This window comes from Galeopterus variegatus, unplaced genomic scaffold (assembly GCF_000696425.1).
Source record: "Galeopterus variegatus unplaced genomic scaffold, G_variegatus-3.0.2 Scaffold598, whole genome shotgun sequence".
NCBI classification, from domain to species: Eukaryota; Metazoa; Chordata; class Mammalia; order Dermoptera; family Cynocephalidae; genus Galeopterus; species Galeopterus variegatus.
The window spans coordinates 266,537-287,929 of NW_007726709.1; the positions used below are offsets into that span (position 1 = coordinate 266,537).

Genomic DNA, 21,393 nt, shown 5'->3' on the forward strand with positions numbered 1-21,393 from the left:
AGGTCTCTCTCCCCCACTAGATTGTAAGTTCCCTGAGGGCAAGAACTTACGTCTGTTTTATACAGTTTGTATTCCCAAAGCATAGCATATTGTCTGATACGTGTAGACAGTAAATAAAATGTGGTGTTTAGAATTGAGTTAAATTGAGTTGAGATGGCCCTGGCCCACCCCTGGGTGCCAGGGCAGGAGGCGGAGGCGGCTAGGGAAGTTCCTGGAGTTGAGGTGGTTCCCATTAGTCCTCATGATTAATTCACAGCCACTCCGTGATGGAGTGGGCTTGTCCCTAGTCAGCGCCTCTGCTGGGGCCCACCTGTTAACGACAAACAAACAAAGGGGATAAATAATGCATTGGGAGCTGAGCCAGGCAAGGCGGCGGTATTGAAATTAATAGGGATTAGCTGAGCAGCTTGAGGATGAAATATTTACCAGGTGGAACTGGGCTTAGGGAGGGCAGCCCTCCTTCCTGGAGTCCCTAGGCACAACTAGGCCCTTCTCCAGGGCATCACTGGCTAGGACTGGGGAGCCCCAGCATCACCACTACCACTCCTGGCTGCCTCAGTTTGTAGAACAGGCTGGCCAGATGGATAAGAGCTCGGATCCCACAGTGAGTCTTGGGGAAACCAAGAATCTTGGAAGGAATGGAGGTGGGGAAGGGGCTGAAGCCACTTTGGAAGCTTCAAGCAAGGGCCATGACTGATTTTTGGGACCTGGGCATTTCGAGGCTTTGGGTGGCAAATGTCAGGGCTGGAGTAGGTTCACCTGTGATTTTGCTCGTCTACCCTCCCCTCTTTCTTTTCGTGCAATCCGTCCTTCCTTCTACTCAATATGTATTTCCTGAGGGCCTGTGTAGATAACGTTAGCACCCTCGAGGGATCTAGCAGGAGATGACAGAGAGGTAGTCATATTGGGGGAACATTGGGTGCAGAACCCGCAGAAGAGGTTTCCAACACAAAGGCAGGAGCAAAGGTGAAGCACCCCAGAGGAAACAGCAGCAAGCCTGGGTCCTGAGGGATGAGGGCAAGTGCCAGCTGAGAATAGGGGAGTTTTCCAGGCAGGGGGCCAAAGAGCCTGAACTCAGCTGTCCAACAGGAGAGTGGGAAAGATGAGGCCAGAGAAGTAAACAGGACCAGATCCACAAAATTTTATAAAGGAGTTTGGATGCTGTCCTGAGAGCAATGAGGAGCCATTGGAGGTGGTGGTGGTGGTTGCTATTGTTGTTTAATTCTTGACTCTTAAACTTTTTACTTTGAATTAATTTTACATTTGCAGGGAAGTTTCTATGTACACTTAACCCAGCTTTCCATAATGTTAACATCTTACATAATCACAACATCATGTTCAGCACCAGGAAATTAACTATAGTACTATACTAGTAACTAAAGGCCGTATTTGAATTTCACCAGTGTTTCCATAAATGACCTTTTTCTGTTCAGGATCACTGAAGGGTGTAAGACAGGGAGTGAAATTACTAGATTTGTGGTCTAAAAGGATACCATGGAGGAGAGGTCGTCAAGGGCACTACTGTCACCTAGATGGGAGATGGTGATAAGCTGGACCAGAACGGTGGTAGTGGGAATATAGGTTTGGAAATTATTGGAAAATATATGGAAATTAAAGCCCCATGGGTAGATAAGCTTGCCCAGGGAGAGAGTGAGAAGAGAAGAGAGCCAGTGACAGCTCTCAGCAATACCCACATCTAAGGGGTGGTCAGAAGGAAAGGAGTGTTCAAAGGCACCGAGAAAGATTGGTTGGAGAGAGAGGTGGTATCACAGAAGCCAAGGGAAAAGAGCATCAGGGAGTGAGTAGTCCACCATGTCAGTCAAATCCTGAACAGCTTCAGCCCCATGAAGTTAGTAGGATCATTAGAGAAAGCAGTTATGGTAAAGTGGCAATCAGATTTCAGGGTACAAGATGAGGAAATGAAACCTTTGTGTAAACAACTCTGAAGTTTGGCTCTGAAAGGTAGGAGGACTGAGGACTAGCCAAATGGAAAAGGGCGTTAAAGGGAGACTTGTTTCCTCCCAGGATGAGAGAGATTTAATGTATTTACATGCTTATGGGAAGGAACCAGTACATAAGAAAAATTCGAAACTGTATCAAAGAGAGGGAGGTCCTCAGTAATGTAAGGCCCCAGGAAAGGCCTGGGTTCTGGGTTGGACTGCAGAATCCAGGTGGAGTGGCAGGATGGGCTTCAGAAGTGACATCAGGATTGGTCCCCTCTTGTGACAGGATGAGAGGAGCGGACTGGTGGAGATGCAGGAGAGTGGCTTCTGTGCAGCTCCTTAGCTCCCGTGAGCTGGAAGACAAGATTGTTTGCGTGGGGGTGGAGTGATGGTAGGGGTGGGGGATTTGAGGTTTGTGGAAAGTAGAGAAACTTGGCATTGTCACTAGCGATAAATGGAGAGAGAACATGCACTGATCATGAACAATGAAGATTGGCTGGGCAGTTTTATCTATCCAACTGAGGCTGATGACTCTGATTTTATTAGTGGCATTGGTCTATATGGTTATGATTTTCTCTAGTCACACTCAGCTCAGATGCAAGCATAGAGAAGGCAGAGTTTGGGTTTTTCCAGACAAGGGTGAGAGAAGGAAAAGGGGACAAGAGAGTTGAGGATATTGGCAAGAAAAAGATTGAAATGATGGACCATGGAATCCAAGTCCCAAAGGGAGGGGTATCAGTTATGGTGCTAAGACAGAGACTCCTTGGTATATATCCAGTATCCATTTTCCTTTCTTCCTTACTAAATAGAACCCCTATATAACACATGGCATCAGTGTGTACCCAGTTAAAAGACCTTTTTTTTAGTTTCTCATACAGCTACATATGGCCATGTCTCTGAGCTCTGGCAAGTGAGATAAGAGGAGATGTGTTGTGTGGGACCTCCAGGAAAGATACTTAAAGGAAAACAAATCAGCTGAGAAGTACACTATTCTTGCCTTTCCCGTCGTCTTCCTTCCTTTTTTCTGGAATGTGGATGTGACAGTTGGAGCTCCAGCAGCTTTTTTTTTTTTTTAAAGCGCTGGCCAACCAGCAGCTGTTTTGGACCATGAAATAGTATAGTGATTAGAAGCCACATGCCAAGAATGGCAGGGCAGAAAGAAGGAAAAAACCTGAGTCTGAATGAAGACTTTGTGGAGTTGTGGGGCTTTTTTGTGGGGTTCAACTTACATTGCAAGCCAGAGACATAAAAATGCTTTTCTTAGTAGAATTATATATTTTTCCCTCTCTGTTTTCATGTGCGTTTCAGCCTAAACTTGGGTCTTTTAGCTTTTTTAGAAACATGGCCCCTGTCTTGAGATCCAGCAAGAAATAATTTAACCAAATGTTTCAAGAGAGCATAAATAAGCGTTATCACCTTTGCCTTTTGCCCTGCCTCCTCCATACAGTCAGTTCTACAATATAAGGTCCATTCCTTCATATCATTCTCCTTCCTGCCTTCACATTCTGTATCAGTACACTTTCAGCTGTGAGAAAAAGAAACTCCAATTTAAAATATCTTAAATATAAAGAGATTTATTATCTCTCAAAAGAAATTTGTAGGGAAGGTGATCCTAGGTTGGTTAATTGAGCATCTCAGCAATGTCATCAAGGACCCAGATTTTTTTCATTTTTCTGCTCTTTTATCTTCAGCCTGGTCTTTACCGGTTAACTCCCCTCAAGGTTGGAAGATGGCTTCTATAGTCCCGTACATTATGTGCAGATGTGAAAACATCCAGCAGTATATAAAGGACAATTTTTCCCTCACGCTACCCTTTCTAAGAGTGAAGGCAAACTTACCATCATGTCTCAATAGCCAGAATACTTTCCTGCCCCTAAACCGATGACTGGCTAGGGGGATAGGATCACCAAAAATGGCTCAGACTGCAGAGGATTAATCCTGTCACATGAGGGAGTAGTGGGTTCCACCAGCATGACACATGGGGGATGTCTGTTGGGTACACAACCAAAAGTGGACAAGGAAAAAAGTGAAAACAGGAGGGATTATGTATGCAGAGAGAGTAGAGGTATAAGTGTCTCAAGGTTCCAGTCAGTGAAAGAAAAAGTGTATTATTGTCAGAGACTAGGGATATGTGAATTTAATATTTCAAAGGAAGATCAGTAGGATGATTACAAGATGAAGGGTGTTACTGTGGAAATGAGTGGAAATAAGATACAATGAAGGGCATTAGTGCTGAGGTCAAAGAATGAAGAGGCTGGCAGTGAGGTTCTTCAAAGGTCAGGATGTAGAGGCTGTGGCAGGCAGGTCTCTCGGAAAGGAGATGGCCATGGTCTGGATTGATAGCACATGCTCACAAGAAAGGCTGCTGGCATGTGGATCTGGGGGTCACAGGCCCTAGTACTCTCCAGGTGCCTCGGGCAGTACAGGCAGGTAGTTTAACTTTTCTGTATCTCAGTGTCTCCATTTTAGAAAGATTCTATCCTGGTTGTTCAGGCCATTCTGGAAGGGTGTGAGGCCCTGACACCTTCCTATTGAAACCACTGAAGGGCCCAGAAGACTGTTCCATGTGAGACCCCTAGGAAGAGGGTAAGGTAGAAGAAGCTTGGTTGGGACAGATGTGACTGTCAGGTATGGTGGATCACCTTAGCTGTTCTCAGTAGCCACCTCTTCCCCTCACCCCTCCTGGCCAAGTCCACTTTACTTGGCCAAAGGTTACCTGGCTATACTCCAGCATTTCTAGCTGTGGCGTCCCCCAGCTAGGAGGAAGATGAGGCTTCCTAGCCTCTCTACCTGGATGGGGCCTTGGCTGGGAATGAGTTGGGGGAGGTGGGTATTCGTTGTAATGGCCAGAGCAGCCGCCCTGTTACTACGGCGTATTTCACTTTTAATTCTGACATATAATGTAATGATCTTTTTTAAGGCCCGATGATATTATCTGCCTGACTAGATTATTGAGTCTTCATCATCTCCAGATAAATTTATGGCCAGGACGAGGCTCAGGATTTATCATCAGTCAATAGAGCTCGATACTCTAACAAGGCGTGTAATAAGATATACATATTTAATGATCCAAGGGGAGGAGCGCTAATGGGAGCCTGGAGTGAGTGGTCCACAGGGCTGGGGCTCTGCCCTAGGGCTGTCATCACTGTAGGGACATGGATGTGGTCCCCAACTCTGGTCTTTCTCAGGTCTGCCTTAGTCATCTTCTTCCTAAGACCCCAAGGGAGAGGTAGGCAGGAAAAGGGAGAGGCAGCGCTAGGGCCAGTGCCAGAGCTGGGGCCTAAGCATCTTTGGCCCAAAGGGTATACACACCCCTTCTGGGTCTTGGAAGGGCTGGGGGTGTCCTGAGACCTGTACACCCAGGTCCCTGAGCATGAGGATGAGCCCATGAGGGAGGGAGTACTGGGGCTGCGTGCCCAGGCCACGCTGATGGTGACGGATGGTTTTTCATTATAACCTCTCAGGTCTTGCCCGCGCCCTGTGTGGAAATTCTATTTATTCCCTAATTTGTAAAAATTCCCTCTTTATCTGATCCCAATCAGGGCGGGGTAATTGGCTCTCTGGGGCAGCGGCTGGGGTCCTTGATGAAGAGCTATGTGGATGTACCCAGCCCGGCCCCCACCCAGCCTGCCACCAGCGCCCACAATTAATAATGATTTGCAAATGGCAGACAAGCAATAACACAGAAAGATGTGGCGTCCACGCTGCCTCTTCATTTCCTCCCTTCGCAGATATAAATGGCCATAGAACAAAATCCCAGCCCTATAAATTCTGGAATTAGTTATTCACCAGGATAAATGGGACATGGAGCCACCAGCCCCTCTCCCCACCACCCTTCTTGCCTGCTTTCCCTGATCCAGGTTCTGTCCCCATGTGTGTTCCCGAGCCTGGCCCCTGGCTCAATTCCTCAGCTTCCTCCCACCACTCTAGCTGCCTCTTCCTGTGTGGCCCAGACTTGGGAGTGGTTACCTGGTCTGGATCTGTAGCTTCCCCTGCAGTGACCTGAGCCAGTAGGTGGGATTTACCTTCCACCTCCTCTTATTGACCTCCCTGGCTACCCAACCTGGCTTGTGTCCCCATTCTGCATTGGGGTTTGAGTGGAGTTGATGTGTCCTTCCAGGCCTGGGTGTCTGCATCAGGATTGGTTATGGGTTTCTCCTTTGGCATTTGGGACCAGTCCAGTCATTTGCCTGGCCAAGTCTGAGTTGAGCTCCTGGTGGCCAAATGTGATATAAGAGACATGCGGGAATTGATGCTGTGCTTATTGGTCAGGCAGTTCTGGGATGTTGGCACAGTCGTTTCCAGGCACTATGCCCCCTCGGCCAGGCGCATCCTCCCCCCACCCCCCAAGTGGCTGTGAGCTGGCGGGTAATGGGTGTGTAATGGCCTCATTTCCATGCCCGGCCTCCAGGAGCGGCGGTAAGTGTTTGATTGCCTTAATTTCCAAACACATCATTATCCCAGCTTTACCAGCGCTTAATAAACACTTTATGAGGATTTTTTAAAAAACATCTTCGGTCCGCATACTTCTCTGAAGTGATAAACTCTAATTAAGTCTAATATTTAAAAATATGGTAATGGTGAGTTGTTTGAATAAGTGGACTGCATTTCTGTAATTTCATTATTACGTAAAACACGCTAATTATTTGGAGCGCGCTTATTACGGGTAGAGAAATCGCCTGCTAATCAAGATGAAATTGCCTTTTCCCCTTATTGTGGAACCACCGTCATCCTTCACCATCAGCCCTGTGGCACCTCCAGGCACCTCAGTGGGGTTGAGAGGGATGGAGGGAGGGGCTGGAAGAAGGGGGTCACTTTGGAGTTGAGGCTATAAGGACCCTGTCTAGGGGGAGGGTAGGAAGCTGTGGGAGCCATGTTCATGGGGAGAGGGAGTGTATGTCTGGGAAGGGTGTTGGGTGGGCCAAGGTGGCCGTGAATGGGGGCCCAGGGGACTGTGGGGGCCATGTCTGGAACAAGATACCGGGGGAATGGGAGATAGCAGAATATTATTGTTGGAATAACATATTATTGGATGTTTATGGAATAGCAACAACAATAATAATAACTAACCCAGACACTATTTTAAGCACTTCACAAATAAAAACTCTTTTTAACAATGCTTTGAGGGAAGTAGTTGCTATTATCATTATTATTCCCGTTTTAGAGAAGAAACCGACACACAGAGAAGTTAGGTAAAGTTCAGGAACTTGCTCAAGTTCACACAGTTATTAAGTGGTGGAGTTTGGATTCAAACTCAGAACCTGAGGATATGCAGGGGCCCTCTCCTGTTTCAGTCCTAAACTCACTGCCTTGGCCCCCCGTCTTTCTTCTGAGTTGCCATTTGCTGCTGAACCCTGAACTACACCCAGCTGTAGCTTGGGGTGCTGGCCCCCATCATAGCATTGCCAGACTTAGCAAATAAAAATACAGGACAACACTTAATTTTGAATTTCAGATAAACAACAATTTTTTAGTATAAGTATGTCCCATGTGGGGCTGGGACTGCATTTAATCTGGCAATCCTGTGTAATGTAGGCCCAGGATTAGACTCACTGGTGCTTTACCTCAAGGCATTACTGCTGCCGGGACGTACACACAGACAGAAAGATGTAGTGAATAAATGAGGTTCTAGAATGTTGACACACCCAGGGTTCTTGCTCTCTCATCCTTATCATGTCTGGTTCCTGCTCCTTGCACTATTCTCATCCCCCTAAACCCCCCACCCCATCTTTGATGGTCCTTGTTCCATGGGCTCTGGCCCCATTCCTCACTAGCTTCTGGAGATCACTAGTAAGATGTATTACCAGGCTAAGCTTTTTAGGCAGGAGGCCTGCGGAGATTCCAACAGGCCTCAGGGTATGTCTGCATGTTCCATTAGGCAACACTGCCTCCTAGCCCTGTAAGGTCAGCAGCTCGCCACCTTGCTGCCCTTCCTGTTGTTCCCCCAATTTGATTTGTCTCTTTGATCATTTCATGTTTGTTCTCTTTCCTGGCTCCAACAGGCCCACGTATGAGAACTGTATACAGCCATACATCACTTAACAATGGGGGTGCATTCTGAGATGTGCATCCTTAGGTGATTTTGTTATTGTGTGAACATCATAGAATGTACTTACACAAACCTAGATGGCATATAGCCTACTACACACATAGGCTATATGGCCACTATATATTATTCAGGCCATTTTTGACCAAAACATTATGCAATGTATGACTGACTGTATTTTAGAGGTGTCATTTCAAAAGGGTGGGGAAAATGTGGACATTTCAGTCAATGGTGATAGGACAATTGGCTATCCACTAGGGAAAAAATAAAGTTAGAGCTTCTATTTCTTAGCCACACACAAAAATAAATTCCAGACAGATTAAAAAGTTAAAAATAACAAGGTATTAGAAGAAAATATAGGATAGTTTTTTGTTTTGATTTTTTAAAATAATGCTGGGATAGGGAAGGCCTTCTTGGGCAAGATATCAATCCTAGATTCCATACAGAAATGCCTGATAAATTTAGATGTCCCATAGGAATCTGACTTTACTCATCCAAAGCTAAGTTTACCACCACCCCAAATTTGCACCTCCTCTGTTATGCCTTATCTCAGCGAGTGGCACTAAGATCCTAAATTCATCCCTCCCCTTGCCCTCCCAGTCCCCTCATTGAGGCTTACTCATTCCCTTTCCTAAAAATTCTCTTGTCTCCATTCACTTCTCCACATCATCAGTATATCTCCTTCTCTGCTGTCACTGGCCTAGTTCCGGGCTACCATTTCTGGCCTGGAGCATAGTATTGATCTCTATCTTCAGGATATCTTTACATTCTAGGATGATAATTCTGAAACACAGATCTGATCCTTTCATTCCCCTTCCTCAACATGGTAGCATCTCCCCATTATTCCCAGAAAAAGAAAATCTGGAACTCCTTATCTTAGCATGTGGGTTCCTCAGGATTTCCTCTAGTCAGTCACTGAATTTGCCAGCTTCATCTCTTGCCACTTCCTTGCTTCTTATTCTTCATCACCCCCCACCACCTGTTAAACCTGTTTTTTCTGGACACTACATTTCACCTCCAGAAATGTTCCTATACTATTCACTGTGCTGAGAATACCTTTCTCACCTCAACCCTAAATTGCCAAGCTAGCTCCCTCCCACATCTTCTAAGACCTCTGCTTAACTTCATTCTTCCAGGAATCATTGCCTGATCCTCAGACAGACTAGGCGACTTTTCCATGCCTTCTTTTCTCATAGCGTTGCACCCTTTGCAGAACTGTCTCTGAGCTCCTTGAGGGCAGGAAGCTATAGAGTCTTGCACATCCCTCAGACCCAGCATGGCTCGTGCATGAAGAAGGTGTCAGTGCGTGTTTGCTGAATGGATATGTGCATGAATGAATGGCCCTGCAAGAGTTTCTTGGGCCCCTTGTTTCCTGAGGATTTCCCTGACCCAGGTCCTGCTTCCTATCCTTTACTGCTCAGTTCCCAGACAAGTGCAGCTTACTAGAGCATGTCAGCCTCAGGTGTTTGCCTTACTGGGTTGAGCTCTCACTGGGTGTCCTAAGCTATCTCAGCTACCCACTAGCAGCCCCTTTGCCAAGCATGTATTTGACTACCCTTGGACCCAGCCAACATGTGTATTTTTCCTTGTTAGCAGCTAGCCCAGCTTATTTCCTCTCTGAAGAATTTATGCAGCTGCACCCATCACATTATAGTCTGGGCAATATAAAAGTATTTCTAACATTACGAATATTAATGCTCAAAAAAGAAGGGGGTCATCTTGTGACAAGTTGACCCTGCAGAAACATAAAAACGGGTTAGGCTTCTAGAATTTGAAGGTGAGGGAGACCTACTCTTGGAGGCCTCCATTAAGGGCACATGCTGTGCTCCTCACCCCCACCCCATAGCAGCTCCAGGCTGGCTTCATTAGCTCAGTGAGAGGTGCCAGAATTGGAGGCTGCTAACCAAGGTAGCCCTAGAGCTTCAAGGAGAGGACTCTTGAAGATGCTCTGCTGTCACCAGGCTCACCCTGCTGCTGTCCCTCTCAGAACTTTTGGCCTATTGAAAGCCCCAGATCTGTCTCTGGTGCTTCCTCTGCCAAGCTCCCTCACCTTCTAACTGTGCCATTGAATTTTTTAAATTAAATTAATTTTTTTTTAACTGATCAGTAGTTTGCATTTACTCTTATCAAGGCTTCAAGGGCAGGAAAAAGAGCACTGGGCTGGAAGCCCATAACTGCCATTCCATTGACTTGGCTAGGTGAACCGAAGCAAGTTTCTTCCTCTCTGTGAGTCTCTTTTTTGTAGTGGACCCATTGCAACAAGTTAGACTCCAGAATCTCCAGTAAACAGCATCAGTAGTCAGTGAGAGTTTTGGAGTGAGTGACGATTGGTTTCATCAAGTGTGCTGGCCCCTATCTGTCTTCTGTGGCATAGATTGTACAGTATACAATTTCTTGCCATTGGGTGAGAAAACCAGAAAACTAGCATCCTTGTCTTCAGGAAGAGAAGAGGTATCCCAAGCATAAAGAACAGCATGTGCAAAGACGTGTGGGTGTGTCACCTTGTTCAATCCTCACAATAATGCTGAGGCCATTGTCACCCCTAGTGGAGGAACCTGAAGTTTAGGGAAACTAAGCACTTGCCGCATGTCATGCAGCCACTGAGTGAAGTTAAAACTGGAGACAGGTCTGACTCCAAAACCCACTTTGTCATTTTCAGGAAACAGTATGTGGTTCCTTGAGATTGGAGTACAGGGATTGGGGGTGGCAGAGGTGAGACCAGAGATAGCAGGGATCAATTTTTGAAGAGACTTCAAGTCATATTAAAGAGTATAGACTTTAAGCTGAGGGCAAAGAGAGCCACTGAGAGGATTTAAAGAGGGAAGGATATGATCAGATATGTGTAAGAAAGATCACTTTGGCTACAGGAGAATGGATCAGAGGGAGGAAGACAGGACAGGCTGTTGTAGTCATCCAAGCAAGAGATGATGGAGGGCTGGCCATGTAGTTCATTTGGTTAGAATGCAGTGTTATAACACTGAGGTCAAGGGTTCATATCCCCCTGCCAAAAAAAAAAAGATGATGGGGTTTGGACTAGTGGGGTGGCTGGCTGCTGGAATGAAAGGAAGTGGATGATTAGAGAGTGAGAAGATAAAATCCACTGAAGTTCATACTTGATTAGATTTGGGGAGTAGAGGGGAGGGCAGGGTGTCAAGTATGATTCTGGTTTCTTCTTTGGGCATTTTGGGTGGATTGTGGTGCCATTCACTGGGATGAAGGTTGGGGAGAAAATAAGTCCATTATTGGACATTTTGAGTTCGTGCATCTAGAAAGGGGTGTTCTGGAGGCATTTGAATATGTGGTCTGGAGCTCAGGAGAGATCCAGGCTGGAGATGGTGATCTTCAGGGGTAGCTGAAGCTCGGGGTTTGGGTGTTGTCATCCAGTGTATAGAGTGGGGAGAACCAAGGACAGAGACTAGGCAGGTGGACCCTCTCCCAGCACAGGACCAGGCACAGGTGGAAGATCACTGCTTGCCCACTGATGGCCTGGGGGTTAGGGCTGGGACATTCCCTTGGGCCAGGGAAGGCAGATTGAACAATTTGCCCAGCAATGAGGGAGGAGCCAGATGAAGTCAATAGAAAACTAATTTTCTTTTCTGCTGGAAGAAATGAGGTGTGTGGCCGCTGGGTAATTGCAGATAACGAGGGGACTTATTCTTAATATGTACAGCAGCCATGGTCCCCAGAGTGCAGGAGACAAGAAGGATTGGAGGTGCCCTGACAGGGCCAGGCTTATTTGGGAAGAAAATCACCATATCATAGCCCCTCCAACAAGGCCATCACAGCCCCTGTGCCCCATCAATACCCCTCTGCCTCTCAGGCCCCTTCCTGTCCCATTCCCCTTCCTGTCAACTGCCTAGCTCCTCCTGTCGCAGCCCCCTCCCTTCTCCACCCTCAACCCCACAGCACAGGCATACACACTAAGGGAGACAAATGACGGGGCCTCAGCTGAGCGGGACGCGTGTCCGGCCCATAAACCTCGGGGATGGGTCACGTCTGGAGTTGCCATGGCCGCCACTACCCACACATCTGTCTTCCCACCATTCTGCCTCAGACCACCCCTCATGGTTTCCTGAGTCCCTGGGGGAACAAGGTGTCACCTCTCCATGCCCACACCCACCACAGGTAAATACGTGTTGAGCTCTGTGAAACAGGACCCTGTCTGACTTGCCTACCCTAAGCAGAATCTGCAGAGCTGCTGTCTGGCTAGTGATACAGGTACCGGGCTGACCAGGGATGCCTCCTCCCACAACCCTTTTCTACCTAGAGGAAAATGGGCCTGGCAAGGGCGGGCCTGGGGGCTCAGTGGAAGGGGTCCTTGACAGATGAAGAGGCCTCCTGACCCCACCTTGACCTTACCATCACCCCCCCACACTTGATTATGACATCGATGTACAATATTTCTGCAATCACAGCATCGATCCCATGAGGGCTGGTGGTGACTGAGGCCTTGGTTATGGCCCAGGATCATCTTGAGTGAGGTGGAAAAGGAATGGGAGGAGAGACAGGTGAGGGGATGGCGAGTTGGTGACTGCTCTGGGCAGCTGAACAGAAAAACCCAGGCACTCAAGCTGTTTCTGTCCTAGACTTACTCTAGTGGACAAGCTCTGGGCAGCTGCACCTCCTGCTGGTGGTAGTGGAACAAGTCCTGGCCTGTGTCCCTAATACTGAGGCCCCAGAGTGCCTGTTCCTGCAGCCTCTGGGGTTCTAGGACAGTTGAGAGCACTGAACTCTTCACAGGGACCAATACTGGAGAAACTGCTTGTGATAGTGTCTGGCACACGCAGACATATTTAACCTGAGGCACGGGCAGAGGCAGAGCCCAAGAAGGCAACCAGCACCCAGCTTCGAGACTACTAGGACAGAGGCAGGGCTTGGGCTCATGTACACACGTGCCCAGTAGAGGGATGCTGGCCAGGGCTGTGCAGGGGATCCCAAATCTGGGCCCTCCCCAACCTGTCTGAGGCTGTACAGGACCAGGTGCCCAGGCAAGTTGCTACATGAGAACACAAGCCTGGGGCACGAGGCAGGTGTGTTTCCCAGGGCCTTGGCCCAGCAGTGCCAAGGCTTGGGCCTTGGCACCAGTGATTATAGCCCAGGCCACATCTCCCACACATGCGCAAGTGCTGGCAAAGTCACCCTGGCCATGGGCGTGATGAATGGCTGCACAGTAATGAAATGGAGACATCAAGGCGGGTGGCGGAAGACGGAGTGTGGCGGACAGGCCGTCCCCACACGGCAGCAACAAGAAGGATCGCCCAGCGGCCGGGGGCCGTCAAGGGAGAAATTACACATTTACTCTGCCTTTTTCTTACTGCGACGGCGCCCATACATCACCACTGGGGCCGGGGTGGGACACGCCGGCCAATTTCCAGCATGAATTATGGGACTGAGAATCAACAAGACCAGGTTTCCTGCTGGCCCAGCATCACCCAGCTCAACCTGAAGCTGGAGATGCTGCCACCAGGGGATGGGATCCCCTTCCCTAGAGCCTGTGGCTCCTAAATCTGACCCTGCTTCCCACCCCCACCCTTGTAAGGACACCTATGGGCATGGAGGGGAAAGATTTGGGGCTCATCTAAATGTCTTTTCCTCTTTTTAGATGACTGCAAGAATATTGCCAACATCATGAAGACACTCGCATATCGAGGCTTCATCTTCAAGCAAACATCAAAGCCATTCTGATTGGCCGAGGACAGGATGGGGCAGGACAGGGTAGCTGCTTGGCCCAGCCCAGAATCCTCCTCTCCCTCACCAGAGGGGAAAAGGGAGAGTGGCACAGCTCTGCGTCCAGAGTGTCCCCCAGCTGCCCTGTGGGCTTGTGCCCTGGGCAAGGGCTTGGCCACTTGGCCCCTCTGAGCAGACACTTTGTGCTCCCCATCCCCACCCCTCAATCTCAGCCCAGTATCAGCCCCTCCCACATGGGCCTGGGCTAGTGGGACCCAGGCACTCACTGCCTCCTCCCTGGTACACAGGCTTCTGCTGGGGCCACCAAGCCCCCCTGTGCCCCCTCCCATCCATAGTGCATGGTGTGTGGTGCCCCCAGGGCTCCAGGACAGGTCAGGCCCCACCTTGTGTCTAACCCCTTCCCCGCTGTGAACGTGCCACTGAATAAAGTCGGGGAAATGAGGCCCTGGGTGTGTGTGCAAAGCCGTCTGTTGTGTAAGGCTGTTGCTGTGCCTAACACTGTCAAGATGTGGAGGCAGGCAGAGTGTGCTCCAAGCTGCTTCTGCATGGGCATCAGTGTGTGACCAGCCATCAGTACAGTGACTATGACACCCTCCCTGAATATGCACTCATCTGTGGGAGTGTGGGGACTGTCTGAGCATGAGGCTGTGCTCAAAGCTGCTGGTATCCGAGGCCACTGCTGTGTGTGAAGTCATCTTGAGTGTAAAGCCATGGGTGCTCCAGGGTGCAAGGGTTTGAGTAGAACTGGTAGTGGTTAGTGGTCTGAGGGCTGCTCACAGGCAAGCCCCAACGACCAACTCATGCCGTGTCTGTGCTGATCCCCTCTTGGCCCACCCCCCCCACCCCCCAGGGGCGTCAGAAGTGGTAGAAAGGAAAAGGCAGCAGCCCAGTCCAAGTCAGCAGCTCTGTTTACACAACAGCATCACCCACACCCCACGTGGCCTCTCAAGGCTTCTTGGCTTTCTTCACAGAAGATGAGCTGGAGGCTGATTCCCGTCGCTTCCTCTAAGGAGACAGAAGGTGTTGAGGTCAGTGGCTCACATGGCCTGAGTCAGGCTTGGTGTGTTTTACACTCCCAGGAAAGATGATGCCCACTGATCAACCCACTCCAGCCCTCAGTGTCAGACCCTCACAGGTGACTGTTCCCATTGCAGGTACCAGAGGGAGTGGAGCCTGTACACACAAGTGCATGTGCTCACTTGCAGGGTCAGGGCGTGCTCTCCCAGCCTGTCCAGGCTCTTACCGAATTGGGTGTCAGGGGTGCACCCACCACATCAATGATGGTGTCCTTGGTGGGGTCAGGGCCAAGTCCGGATTCAGGCACTGCTGGCTCAGCAGAGGCTGGGGCTGGGCCTGATGCTGGTGTGGCAGGGCCCCCCAGCACGCCAGCCCGGGCCAGTGCCTCATGCCGGTGCCGCAGCATCTGTAGCTCATACTCGCAGTTGGCACAGGCCTGCTTGAGCTCGTAGAGCAGCACCAGGTCACTTCGCAGCTCATTGAACATGTGCACCAGCTCCTCTGTGGGTGTTGGGCTCAACTCTACAGGTGGGTGGGTAGACAGCATAGGGGCAGAGCCAAGGTGTGGTGGGAGCCCAGCAATATCAGCTGCCCTCCCCCACCCAGCTTTTGTCCACAGCCCTGGGTGGGTACATGCTGCATGGCCCAGTCCCCACACTCACCTACACCAAGCTCCAGCAGCATCTGTTCCAGGGCCTTGATCTTCTTCTGTCCCACAGAGCTTGGCAGCTTCATCTGCAATGACCCAGGCAGCTAAGCCCTCTTTCCCACAAGAGGCTTAAATGAAAGGGACTACAGGCAGTGGGGTGGTGGAAGAGAGAAGGTAACCCATGAAGGTAAGCTATGGTCCAGAAAAGAAGACAGCCAGGAAGTAGAATACAATGAAAGCTGTGACCTCAGCCTAGCCACATCCACCTGAGATACTGGCAAAGCCACCTCTACCTGCAGCAACCTCTCCTATTGCTCTAGCACCACCTTCCTGCAGTATCCAGGCCACCTGGGACCCAGAGCAGAGAGCCTAAGGCCCAAACACGCTAAAGGAGGTGACTCACATACCCGCTGGCTCCGCAACGTGACACCTGCGGACTTGAAGTCTGGAAACTTGATGCCTGCAGTCTCGGGAACAGCCTAGGAGAGAAGGAATTAAGGAGACCAAGGTGTCATGGGGAGGGGGCCCAGGGTTAGTCCCAGCACCCCACCCGCTCTGGGTGCTCTCAGAGCCCCTGCTCAAGGTGGGGCCCTGTGCCAGGCAACCCTCAGCCTCCGCACCGGCTTCTCAGCTTCCTTTTTCTGGGGCAGCTTCTTCTTAGGGGCCTTGCGTTCCGTGCGCCGCTGCTCTGCAGTGGTGTCTGCTGCTGTAATCAGCTTCTGCAGGTCTTGGCTGCGTTTCTCCCGCTCCTTCTTCCGGGCCTCAATCTTGCGCAGCTCCTGGAGCAGGTACTCCTCCTCTGCCACCTGGTTAAGTGAGAGATGCTAAGTGTGTGAGGACACATGCAGGTGTGGACAGACAGAAGGTGAAGGGGCACTAGGCTGTCTGTAAGGGAATCTGAGAAGGAAGGGATGGTGAGGGAGGTGAACAGCTATGGAGAGCAGGGGGTGGCCAGTGAGGGTAGGAATGGGCAGGTAATGGGGGTCCCAGTGGGAGGTAGAGGGATCTGGGGGTTTGAGGGCATGGAGGATGGGGAAATGGGGCCAGGGGGTTTAGGCATGGAGGAGAGGTGTACGGGGCTCAGGGCTAACCTGCTCTGGAGTCCGGTTATAGAGACGCTCCAGCTGTTCCTTCCGCCGTCGTTCATGCCCAGCATCAAACACTGGTATCTTGAGGTCTGTACCTGGCACAGCACGCACATTGGCAAGCTTGGCACAGATGTGGTAGTACCGTTCCTTCAGGTCCTCCACAGAACGCTTCTGAGGATCAACACGGGGCAGAGGGATGAACACTCGGAGCATGTGGAGGGGATGGCACAAAGAGAGGTCCTAGCAGGCCTGGGGGTTGGGCACAGATGCAAATGCATGACATCAGCTCACCTTGAACTGCTGGTGGTCGTAACGGTCATGAATAACTACAAAACGAAGGTCAAAGCGGCGGCTAAGGTCAAAGAGGTGGTCAGTTTCTGCTTTAGTCCAAGCGTCATCATGGAGATAGAGCTGATACTCCTGCTCTGAATACACAGGTACCTGCACAGTCTGCTGGCACAGAGGGACACAGTGGGGGCATGCCCACATCAGGTCATGTCCAGCAGGCTCCAGGCCCCTGTGCCCACAGCCCCTTCTGTTAATTGCCTATCCCTGGGCTGGACAAAAGCAAATCCTCTCTGCCTGTCCCTCAGCAGCCTGGAGTGAGGAAAGACTTGTCTGCTTGACCAGAGGCCCTAGCAGGCTCTGGGACCATAGCCTGTCCCTGATTCACTCCAAGAGCAACTTTACGTCTTCAGCTCCACAGCCTTGGTAGCAGGACACTCTCCTGCCCCCGAGGTTAAGGTGAAGGGCCCACATGTAAGTATTTCTGTGGAGTCCTTAGGTCAACTTTGGAGTAGGGCAGATGGCTAAATACCTGGAAAAAGGCCCAAGAACCCCTTAGAACCATGCGACTCTTGTCTGAAGCACTACTGCCACCCAGTGGTGACACTGGGACTTGCAGCTCCCCCAGATCCTGCTCTCAAGTAGTTCACAGTCAAGTGAGGAAGACGTTTGTTTATTCACTCATTCAACAAATACTTATGTGTGTGCTGGGGACACAGTGCTGAATAAGACAGATAGGGAGGGGTCTTAGCCCCTCAGAGCTCACAGTCCAGCTGAAAAAATAATTTTAGTGCAGTGGTGAGTTTGATGATGGAAGTATGCCTGGGGTATATAACAAGTGACAACTGACGAACAAGAGTTCGTCAGAGAAGGGGTAAATGAAGCCTGCTTCAGGGTTATGGTTAAGTAAAAGTGAACTAGAAAGGGAAGATGGGTAATAGAATCCCAGGCAGGGAGGACAATACCAACACAGCTGTGGGAGAAAAACAGCCTAATGTGTGTGGGCTTGGCAGTTAGGGGCACCTGGGAGAAGCAAGTAAAGGGCAAAATGGAAGAGACATGAAAAGAGCCTGCTGAGTCAGCAGAGGCCAGCTGCTAGAGGCCCGTGTATGCTGCTAAGGAGTCTGAGGGCGATGGGAGCCTTAAGGGGAGTGAAATGGTCATGTTTCTTTTTAACAATGACCACCTTGGCGGCAGTGAGGACAGAGGGGTGAAACAAGAGTCTAGGGGAACAGATGGCAGATTTTAGAAAATGCAGGTAAGAAGTGAAAAGCACCAGCAGAAGGCAGAGAAAAGGGCACAGACTTGAGAGGCTTTAGGAGATAAAAACCAGACGTCTTGACAATAGACATGAAAGGTGAGGGAAGGTGCTAGTCAGAGATGATTCCCTTGTTGACTTGAGCAAGAGGGTAGATGGGGAGCCACTGACTGAGAGTGGGACCGGGGAGGAGCAGTATTGGAGAGGAAGATCATTCATTTTACTCCAGCTTCATCCTCCACCCACAGTCACCATGATCTTTCTAAAACTCAAATCTGACCCTGACACTATTCTGCTTAAAATCTGTCAGACATCAGGGCAAAGCCCAAATTACTGGGTCTGGTTGCCAAGGCCCTGACTGACCTGGCCCCTGCCGGCTTCTCAGACCTCATCTCCTACCATGTCCTACTTGGGCTTTTGACTTCATTAACATGGAAATGCCTGTAGCATCCCATACATACGACCTTTTAAATTTTTTTTACTTATGCCTTTGCTCATGCTGTTACCTTTGCCTGAGTAAGTCACTGCACTCCTTTCCTAAACATCCTTTAATATTCACCTCAGGCTCCAACTACTCCAGGAAGCTTCCATGACCTTCAGCTCCTCCCAATATAGTATGTACCCCACCATACTGTAACTGCCTATACTTCCCACCCCACCCCCCAACAATATGGAGAGATTTTTGAGGGGAGACATGGTCTCTGATTCATTTTTGTGTCCTTAATGCCTAGAACTCAACTGAGCATATAGCAATATTTACTAAATAACAAAATGAATATTCTTTTGTCTCCACCTCAACTTGTCTCATCCAACCTTCCCTCCTCTTGCCTCACGCCTTACCTCTTGGTTGTCCCTTCCCAACCTTACATCTCTAGTCTCTCCCTCCACTGGACCTGAAGGGCCTAAGGATGAAGGTCACATGGAGGAAAACAAGGTTTGGGGCAAGGGGGAGAATGATGGGTTCACACCTGGCTGTGCTCAGTCTGAGAAGCCTGTGAACCATCCAAGTGGAGGTGTCCAGGTGCAGTTGGATATACTGGACTGAGAAAAAAGAAGTCGGGAGTTGGCGTCCTAGGTTTGAGCTCCTAGTGCTTTTAGGCTCTAAGTTTAGGCTGTTCCAGGCTACAGCAGCTGTGAGGCCACATTGCACAGTGGCTTAAGTAAGAACTAGGAATCAAAGCCCAGTCTAGCTCTGCCTCTCACTGGCTGGGCGAGTCTGGTTAAGCCCTGCTCTGGCTGAGTCTCAGTAACCTAGACCAGAGGTCATTTAACTTGGACTAGGGTACTGACATAGGGGATGAAGAATATAGGCAGAGATGTGATTTATTATGGAAACAGAATCTGCAGGACTCAATGATTCGATGTATCACTGAAGTCTAGCTCAAATGCCACCTTCACAGAAAGGCCCTCTTTGACCACCCTATTTAAAATTTGCCTCCCCTACCTACAAGTTCATTCTTCGTCTCATTTCATATCCGTTCATTTCCTGGTTTCATTTTATTAATGGCTCTTATCTGAAAGGATCCAATTTATTTTATTTCCTTACATGTTTGTTATGTGTCTTCCCTTGCCTTTTTTGTCCTGATGTTGATTTTAAATAATGTGAGAGCTAAAGGAGAAGGCTAAGTCCAAGACAACTCCTGAGTCTCTGGTTGGCAGTTGGGTGGGTGATGGTACCATCCATTCAGAGGGGAACAGATTTGGGGTGGGGAATAAGGGGAAGATTGAGTTCTGTTTAAGGGTATCTACTAGGCCGGCCCGTGGCTCACTCGGTAGGGTGCAGTGCTGATAACACCAAGGCCACGGGTTCGGATCCTATATAGGGATGGCCGGTTTGCTCACTGGCTGAGCGTGGTGCTGACAACACCAAGCCAAGGGTTGAGATCCCCTTACCGGTCATCTTTTTAAAAAAAAAAAAGTGTATCTACTTGATGTGAGGTATATGTGGGGCATTCAGAGAGAAACATTAGTAAATGATATGCGGGAACCGTTACTCTGGATTAGAGATATTAAGTTGGGGTAACTGGCATATAAGGTAACTGAAGCCACAGAGTAAATGAGACACACTAGGGAGAAAGTATAGAGTGAAAAGACTAGAGCACCTGGGATGCAGCTCTGAGGAACAGCAGTACTTGAAAGGCCAAGAGAAGCCACCAAGAACCAGAGCATGACCAGAGAGGATAGGATCCCACCGGCAGAAAAGACTCACAGAGTCCTACTCTGCATGTATTTGCCATGAGGACTGTGTAGGTAACCATGGTTGGACCTAAGCATGCCTCTGGAGCCAAATGTGAGACACTGGAGAGCTCACACAAGTGGCTCAGAGTGTGTGGGAAACCTTGGTCTACGTCCAAACTGTGGTAACTCACCTTATTGAACCTAGCAAAAGGGTAGTCCTTGCCCTCCTCTGCTGCCCGTCGCCAGTGGAAGAACATAGCTCCATCCTTGCGGGCTGGGTTGGTGAATGGCATCCACTTCCAGGGCCTCACCTTCTTGGAGCCCAACTTGGCCTTCACTGTACGGTAGCCCTGACCAGTGTCACTGGGTAGCAGGGGGGGTGCATCCCTGGCAGGGTTTAGGGAGGTGGGAGGTTAGAATCAGAAGGTGTGTGGAGTGATTTTTGGCCCAGGGAGCTGATCTACTGCAAAGCAAGGAAGTCATGTCCTGGAGCAAGAAATTTGAACTCCTCTTGCATCCCGCTAAGCAAGCAGGGGCCTGACTGGGGAGGGGAGATGGTGAGAGAACTGGAAGAGCAAACTAGGAGTTAAGGACATGCAGGTGGGTCAGTAGCCAGAGCCAGGGGGACTAGGGATTCCAATACTTGCTTCTTGTCAGAATAGAGCAGTGCATAGACCTCCCGGTGCATGCCCTCGGGCCTCTTGAAAGTCAGTGTCTCAGAGGACTTCTTGGACTTTTTCTGAGGAAGGAAACCACAGAAAGGAACCACAGCCTAGACCCCCTTTCCTGTAATTTTTTAGCCCAGCTCAATCCCCGAACAAACCAGCACCTATAGTACAATGACACACTATAAAGGCACAGAAACCCATTCACAGGGGCACCCCCAGTCTGAGCAGGTCATCTCCCCTTCCCCCAACCTGGGTAGATCCCTGACCTGTCAGAGTAGAAAATACTTACCCACCATCTCTGACTGTCACAATATCTTGCCCCCACCCCCGGCCCAGTGTCTTATAAGTGTCACATTCTCTCGGTCCTCTAATATCTTAGAGGTGTTACACCCTCTTGGTCCCCATCATCTCCCATGATGTCCCACCTCCTCCATCCCATCTCATCAAGGGTGACACATATTATCTGTCCTGTTACGTAACGCCTTTTTAAAATGGCCCATCTCACTAGAAGTGTAGCACCCATCACATCCTCCATCTCTTTCCCTTTGTCACCCCCCCCCCCCCCCCACCCCC

The 21,393-nt window shown here is 49.6% G+C and overlaps 2 protein-coding genes across 5 annotated transcripts in view; one reads left to right on the forward strand and one right to left on the reverse strand.

Moving 5' to 3' along the window:
- ERI3 (ERI1 exoribonuclease family member 3) overlaps positions 1 to 14,135 on the forward strand; it is a 129,844-nt gene extending 115,709 nt beyond the window's left edge. For all 4 annotated transcript variants that reach the window (XM_008570378.1, XM_008570377.1, XM_008570374.1 and 1 more), the window contains one exon: positions 13,592 to 14,135. In XM_008570378.1, coding sequence (XP_008568600.1) covers positions 13,592 to 13,674 — 83 coding nt within the window. In that variant the 3' untranslated portion in view covers positions 13,675 to 14,135. The remainder of the gene's footprint in view (positions 1 to 13,591) is intronic.
- A 427-nt stretch (positions 14,136 to 14,562) lies between these two features.
- Positions 14,563 to 21,393, reverse strand: part of DMAP1 (DNA methyltransferase 1 associated protein 1) — a 7,545-nt gene continuing 714 nt past the window's right edge. Inside the window, exons 2-10 of the mRNA XM_008570379.1 lie at positions 20,800 to 20,891; positions 20,344 to 20,539; positions 16,723 to 16,881; positions 16,435 to 16,602; positions 15,964 to 16,149; positions 15,751 to 15,822; positions 15,357 to 15,429; positions 14,921 to 15,216; positions 14,563 to 14,682 (exon numbers count right to left, since the gene is read on the reverse strand). Of these exons, the coding sequence (XP_008568601.1) occupies positions 14,623 to 14,682; positions 14,921 to 15,216; positions 15,357 to 15,429; positions 15,751 to 15,822; positions 15,964 to 16,149; positions 16,435 to 16,602; positions 16,723 to 16,881; positions 20,344 to 20,539; positions 20,800 to 20,891 (1,302 nt within the window). The 3' untranslated portion in view covers positions 14,563 to 14,622. The remainder of the gene's footprint in view (positions 14,683 to 14,920; positions 15,217 to 15,356; positions 15,430 to 15,750; positions 15,823 to 15,963; positions 16,150 to 16,434; positions 16,603 to 16,722; positions 16,882 to 20,343; positions 20,540 to 20,799; positions 20,892 to 21,393) is intronic.